The sequence below is a fragment of the Carex rostrata genome, chromosome 28 (assembly GCF_964058835.1).
Source record: "Carex rostrata chromosome 28, lpCarRost1.2, whole genome shotgun sequence".
Classification (NCBI taxonomy): domain Eukaryota; kingdom Viridiplantae; phylum Streptophyta; class Magnoliopsida; order Poales; family Cyperaceae; genus Carex; species Carex rostrata.
This window is the reverse complement of record NC_135945.1, coordinates 6,703,561-6,711,026: the sequence shown is the minus strand read 5'-3', so window position 1 is coordinate 6,711,026 and position 7,466 is coordinate 6,703,561. Positions and strand designations below refer to the sequence as shown.

General features: G+C 31.4%; 2 protein-coding genes across 6 annotated transcripts in view; one reads left to right on the top strand and one right to left on the bottom strand.

The window, feature by feature from the left end:
* Positions 1-7,466, top strand: part of LOC144545787 (glutamate receptor 2.8-like) — a 75,702-nt gene that overhangs the window by 35,553 nt on the left and 32,683 nt on the right. The window contains exons 1-3 of one of the 4 annotated variants that reach the window (XR_013508582.1): positions 5,151-5,267; positions 5,649-5,714; positions 5,818-6,986. The gene's annotated coding sequence lies outside the window, so the exon portion shown is untranslated. Of the gene's footprint in view, positions 1-4,659; positions 5,006-5,150; positions 5,268-5,648; positions 5,715-5,791; positions 6,987-7,466 lie in introns of those variants that run through there. The other 3 variants (XR_013508581.1, XR_013508583.1, XM_078294356.1) reach the window with 3 other exon arrangements.
* LOC144545780 (glutamate receptor 2.7-like) overlaps positions 1-7,466 on the bottom strand; it is a 44,655-nt gene that overhangs the window by 34,534 nt on the left and 2,655 nt on the right. The window contains exons 3-5 of one of the 2 annotated variants that reach the window (XR_013508580.1): positions 6,851-7,151; positions 6,317-6,720; positions 5,284-6,027 (exon numbers count right to left, since the gene is read on the bottom strand). Coding sequence is in view for 1 of the 2 variants with exons in the window: in XM_078294344.1 (XP_078150470.1) it covers positions 5,611-6,027; positions 6,317-6,720; positions 6,851-7,151 (1,122 nt within the window). In the remaining variant the exon portion in view is untranslated. Of the gene's footprint in view, positions 1-5,087; positions 6,028-6,316; positions 6,721-6,850; positions 7,152-7,466 lie in introns of those variants that run through there. The other variant, XM_078294344.1, reaches the window with a different exon arrangement.

Genomic DNA, 7,466 nt, shown 5'->3' with positions numbered 1-7,466 from the left:
TTCATATAATTTATAGTAAAATATCACAAATATGTAAAATTGATTCTCATTCTTACTATGAAAATTACATATAATTGATCCCCATAATTTGAAAGTCTGGCTCCATCTCTAATAACAATACGATATTTTTCTTAAATGATGAGATGATGACTAACCCAACATAAATCAGTAAGATTTGTGCCTTACCAGTTCCCTCATGAACTTATAATGTATGTTTAGTCTATAAATAGAGACAACATACTTAAATCTGCTGTTGTTTTTTTAAAAATAATAGCAATTTGTTATTCCGATCTCGATGTCAAATTTTTCAATACACAAATCTCAAATAAAAAAGTAATTTTTAATTTCATACAAAAATCTCAACCTACGAAAACTAAAAATTGAGATGAGAATTTATTTCCATTTTTTCTTTGTACATTGTTTCCCTATTTACAAAATTCAATCGATTTCCATTCATTTTTATATGTGTGTGTGTATAATTTCTAATTCTAACTCTCATAAACAGTCATATCTACAAGTGTTGTGTGTGTTGTATTTCAGCGTATCGTGTTTAAACGTGTCTAAAACACATATTATGCCTTATCAATACATTGGAATTTTGAGTTGTAGCTTGCGAACAATATTAGATATAAATAACACGTTTATGTTTACGGGACAATTTAGTAAGACATGTTTTGACATGGAGTGATTAATTAGAGTCCACATCATCTGATTTTAAAGAGAGTCAATCCAGTTACAACCTATAATTCAAGAAACTTTTTAATAATATTGTGAATTTAGTCCGTACAGATCATCGAATATTCCAAATACATTCACTGAAAAGATTATCTTTTGAGTTAATGCAGAGGATACGAATTCGAATGACTCAGCATGGAAAGTCTTGCCCATCATTCCTAAAGTTCCACGTGCCAGTTTCTTATTGGGTGTTTTTGAAAAGAATCCAGAGTCCAAGGAGCACGCCTTTCCTCTTTATTGTTCTCCATTTAACTCTGTATTGGATAAAGTCAAAGACCAGCAGTTGACCGAGTAGTTAATTAGAGACTAAGTGTCATTAGCTGTAACAGAAAGCTGTTAGGAAAGTTAGTTAGCGATATCAGAATGTTAGCAGCTGTTCTAGATCGATGTATCTACTGTCTGTATAAAGACATGTATTTGTAAAGAATTGATGGATGATAATACAACATTCATTTAGCAATCTCTCTCTCTTCTCTATACTTATCACTCTGTGATAATGAAAAGCTCATACTGAAAAAAGTGGAGAGGTACTCAACCAAAATTGTTCCCAATTTGAGATTTTTTTTTTTGAGGAAACCCCATTTGAGAATTTTATTTTGTTTAATAACCGTGTCATACAATGTGGAAGTGTGCCGTGCCTAACTAATGTCTACATGCCGATTTCTAAAAAATTAGAACACAGAACATGGTACGGACATGTTTTGACATGGCATCGTTTAACAAAACTTTTGTTAGGTGTTGTATTTGTCTTTTTTTTTTTTTTTTGTATATATCAGCACGTGTTTCTAACACGTTGTGTTTTTTCAATACACTAAACAAACATTATTGTCTTTAAAAAAATATATTTACAACTAAAATTTTGTCATCTGTGGTATATGGGAGAGAATAATATTGCCGATTTTTTTTAAAAATACTCAAAAAAAAATTATTTTATTAAAAATAACCATGTTTTGACTGGACTTTTAAAAATACCCAGGTCGCAGATTTTTTCTGCGCTCCGGAATTTTTATTCCGAGCCGCGGAAAAAATTTGCTCCCCGAATTTTTTATTTTTTTTTAGAATTTTTTATTCCGAGCGCAGATTTTTTCTGCGGCCCGGATTTTTTTTTTTTTTTTGGAGAAAGAAAATATACATGGTTTGATTTTTTTTTATAAACTCATTTTTTTTAATAATATATGTGTATGTATATATAAGGGCTAGGCTACTATGACATTGGTGTTATTTGAAATTAAATAACACCAACTTTTAAACCCTTAGATCTGCCTTGAGATTCGTACAAAATAAAGTGCTTGAACAGTAAAAGCGGATATTACGAATCTCAAGGCAGATCTAAGGGTTTAAAAGTTGGTGTTATTTAATTTCAAATAACACCAATGTCATAGTAGCCTAGCCCTTATATATAATATAATATATGTATATGTATATGTATATGTATATGTATATGTATATGTATATGTATATATGTGTATATACTATATGTATAACTCATTTTTTTATAATATATGTATATGTATGTATATGTATATAATATTTATGTATATGTGTATACATATACATATACATATACATATACATATACATATACATATACATATACATATACATATACATATACATATACATATACATATACATATACATATACATATACATATACATATACATATACATATACATATACATATACATATACATATACATATACATATACATATACATATACATATACATATATATATTATATTATATATACATACACATATATTATTAAAAAAATGAGTTTATAAAAAAAAATCAAACCATGGATATTTTCTTTCTCCAAACTCTAAAAAAAAAAAAAAAATATATATATATATACATATACATATACATATACATAAACATAAATATTATATACATATACATATACATACATATACATATACATATACATATACATATACATATACATAAATATTATATACATATATATGTATATTTATATATACATATACATATATATATGTATATTTATAGAGGTGGGCTACGGTGAGTTGCGAAGTAAAACGTGTTTCTACTTCACGCCGTATTTTTATTTTGAAAGTCCAAACGACCGATCCGAATCATTAGATGTTTAATCCATATTGAAATGTGCTTGGAGACCAAATTTTACATTTTTTGGAATTTTTTTACTATTTATTAAGCATTTTTTAAAATTGCTGTTTTGCTGTGAACAGTAAAATTTTCTGGACCATCAGATCAGCGACTTTCAAAATTGCTTAATAAATAGTAAAAAAATTTCAAAAAATGTAAAATTTGGTCTCCAAGCACATTTCAATATGGAGAACAAGATCAACGGTTCGGATCAACGTTTTGAACTTAAAAATCACAAAATATGAGCGTGAAGTAAAATAGTCGCTTTACTTCGCAACTCACCATAGCCCACCTCATATTTATATATACATATACATAAATATTATATACATATACATATACATATATGAGGAGGGTTCAAATGCCTCCATTTTTTGTGCCTCCATCATGCCTCCATTTTTTAAAACTTTAATAACTCAAGATTTAAAACTTAAAAGTCAAAATAAAACCGTTAGATGTGATCTATGTTATTTTCTCTATGTGCTCATAAAAAATTATCACATTTCAATTTTATTTTTATGTGAATCAATAAGTTCAAAAATCAACGTCTAGAAATCATCCAAATTAGTGCATTTTTTACAAGCTCTTGATGACAATCAAAATAAAATTGAAATGTCATAATTTTTTACATGTGCATAGATAAAATGATGTAGATCATATCCAACGGTTTTATTTTGATTTTTAAGTTTTAAATTTTGAATTATTAAAGTTTTAAAAAATGGAGGCATGATGGAGGCACAAAAAATGGAGGCATTTGAACCCTCCTCTACATATATATACATATACATATATTATACATATATTATAAAAAAATGAGTTATACATATATTATATACACATATATACATATACATATATTTTTTTCCTCCAAACTCTAAAAAAAAAAAAAAAATAATCCGGGCCGCAGAAAAAATCTGTGATCGGAATAAAAAAATTCGGGGCGCAAATTTTTTCCGCGGCCCGGAATAAAAATTCCGGAGTGCAGAAAAAATATGCGGCCTGAGTATTTTTAAAATTCCACTCAAAACCTGGTTATTTTTAATAAAATAAATTTTTTTTTTGAGTATTTTTAAAAAAATCGGATAATATTGTCACGGTGACTTCGCTACATAATATTTCAAGATCGACAAAACTAGATCCGTATCCTCCTAGGTACCTTAGACGATTTACTTTACAGTTTGATATTAAATCTCAGCCACTTTGGAATTTGAGCTGGCGCAGGGAACAATATTATTGGACTTTGATATTCGTGCTTAGTTAAAAAAAAAGGGTCTGGATCTAATAGTTGTAAAATTTTTCTTGTGCAGTAACAGAGAGGATGTAAATTGGACAAAACTTTCGTACTCGTGGGCCTTGAGATATTTTGTGGCAAAATCAGCCTGCATTGACAACAGGCCTACAATAGATGCGTACTCATGGACCGTTAGTTATCCTTATCTGTTGTGGGTGCAGGTGAATATGTAAACACCGAATTTTTCTTTTTACTACGATTGGTTCTCCAAAAGGATCTAGAGCCCATGGGCCTTCCATGTCTGGGTAGAAACTGTATAGTTCCTACAAGCCCATTACCATTTTTTCTCCAATAGGATCTTCCCAATTCACGCTTCTCCTCGCTCCTCTGGCTCTCCAATAGAAATGAATTTGTTTTCATTTCTGGATATGCAATTGCTGGGCTTTGAGAAATGCTGAATTCAACAGAAGTTTATTAAGGTCTCAATTAGAACAGTTCAGTTCTGCTACTCTTTATAGTAAACTTGTGCAATTATTGCAATTTTGTGTTCTGCAAAATTCGGTTATAGAAGTTCCCAAAATTGTGGTGATAAACCAAAATTGAGCTGTTCAATTAAACTCAACTCAATCCAATTCAGCCTCATCACTACCCTCATATGTGCAATTAAGCAATCTTTATCCAGCTAGGGTTTCAGAACCGTTCTATGTCATCCTCAATCTTCAAGTTCGTATTTCATTTTATTTTAGGACAATCAACTGCTTTATTACTCTTTAGAAGAGTTTTAGAGGTTACAAAGTGGTTCTAATCCAGATATAAGGTCAGTTCGTCAGAGCATGCAAGCCCACCTCACAGTGACGATAAAATTGATGAAGAAACAAAGGATGCTCTGATTTGTCAACCAACCAGGTATGTTTTTTTGGCATCAAGAGACGAGTAAATACGAGAGAAGCTGTTGTGCATTATTGATTTATTTTCTTTTATTTGTAGTTTTGCACTTCCATCAGTCGTTTGACATATTATCAGGTCTTAAGTGCAAATCATGCACTTTTCACTGACAATTTATATCCATTTGCATTTCAGCATTTGTATCTTCAACCATTGTTGAATAACAATCATTTGTTAGGGTTCAATACAAAGGGATCTCTGCCTTGATTTCAGTTATTGTCACGTAATCTCTCTTCCACCTTGAAGAATGGTAAATTGGTCATGGCTCAATACAAACTATGTGACTTCTTTGATTCTCTGAGTTTATAGAGATTTAAAATTAGATCAATGGATATAGTTTTAATAGACTGGCTAATGAGAATTATACATATGAAAAATTCAGATCTCATATTTATTACATTAGAAAATACTAGCTAACTAGCTACTGGATTACTCGTATCGTCGTTTCATATCGACTATCATATCACCAACTACAGAGGAAAATGCCCAAAGATTCTATTAATTAACATAGCTGCTTATGATCTTTTGACACAACCCACTAAAATAACGTATATTAAAAATTCAGATCATAATATCATGTTGGCATTTGTTGGTGAAGTATGAGGGTTACTTTCAGGAGGTGATATGACTACAACATCACCGACTTGTTCTTCCTGTTGGTTTATAGTAGGTAAGGCTTCAATATCACTCTCATCAGTGCTCATTTCAAGACTCATTACGTTGATGTTCTTTTTCCGTTTTATAAAGAATGACCTGGTTGCAAATATTAGTAGACAGATGGTGGGAACAACTCCTGTAATGAGAAAAAGCCCCCAGAAGCTGGGAAATTTCAGTATGTTTGACTCCTCAGTAAGGTTGGCACTGCTCAGGCAGTTCGAATCTCCTATCCATTTCTTCTCTATTCGGATTATGTCATCCCCATCAGTTATGTTGAGGATTGCTCCTGAAATATCGGCAACTAGTGGAGAACCCTTGGGGAAAGCCTGTCCATCAATTAAAGATCGCGAGGGTAAATTTGGTATTCATACTTACTATTGAGGATTAACAAACAAATTGAAAAAGAAAAGAATACTCCTTTGTATAAGTTATTCCCTAGTGGTATTTAACGATTATGGTGTTGAAAAAATACGGACTCTTGGTTATTAATCTGCTGAGACACAATGCCATACTTATAAAATGTCAAGGACTCTTTCTTTAGAGGTGGTGGTCATTTTTTGATAGTTTTTTTTTTGCTGTGTAAGCATGTAATATACATGATAAACATTAACTTACAAATCCAAACCCTGATGTCTTGTAAATCGGTCCAACCATAGTATATGACTTGCAATTTTTGGCAAGGAACAACTTGATGTAGGGTTTTTCATCGATGATTGCAGTGACTCCTCCATGTGCACTTCCTTTGTCGAGTGCCTCAGCATATTCCTCACTGTAGTAACCTTTCAATTTTGTTCTGTCAAAGCCCTGCTGCAGAAGCATTTCGCCCATAAAAGAACCTTTATTATATCCGACATAATCACCATTCTTTTTGAGATCATAAATGTCGGTTACTGTTGGTTGAAGCTGTTTTACGGTTAACATTGATGAGAGACTAGCAGTGTAACTCGATGTCAATATAAGTAGGAAAAAGATGGACACAATAGCAACTATCTTTGATAGGATGCTCTCTAGCTTCTCTTCTACATTTATTTGCAAATATGTTAGCTTGTCTAACTTGTTAATTTTGGGATAGCCAATTGTGTACAAAAAATTTCTTTATAAGAGAGACACTCTAGGTATTGTGAGACAATTTTCTGATAAAGAACTTACGATATGCGAACAAGGATAATTGCACTATAGTTCCAATATGCTTTGATATAGATCTCTTGAGGGGGGCCCTGATTTTTGGCTCCAATATCAATATGGTGATGCCAGTGTAGATGAGATATGCAAAGCTCCCCAACCATAGACCACAAGATAATGGCTGCAAGAAAATAAATTTGTTTTTATTTTCAGCTTGCTTGATTGGCACAATCATTGCTACTCCTGAGTCGGTGTATGGCATCGAGAAGTCAGCATAGCGTGTACGGTTGTGCCTTATTGTAATGTCCCCTATAACTATGTCATATTTCTGCAAGACAAAGCAATTTCTTTATTCATATTTGGGGTTTTCAAGTATTGATCATATATCAAAAGAAGTGGGAAAAGTTAAAAATAAAGGATATTTTTTATTATTGCAAACATATAACTAAGTCCTACTAATGTAATGGATCACACACACACAATTGCTTGATTAAATTGGTTGGCTAATTGTGGTTACAGGTTTGAAATTCCAATATGAGGTTCCATGTTGATATTTAAAGATGGAAAATTATCCTGCAATCTTTATCTAATGAAAAAAGAATGTGGATGGCTTAGTACAAGTTTTTTATCTCAAAGATGATGA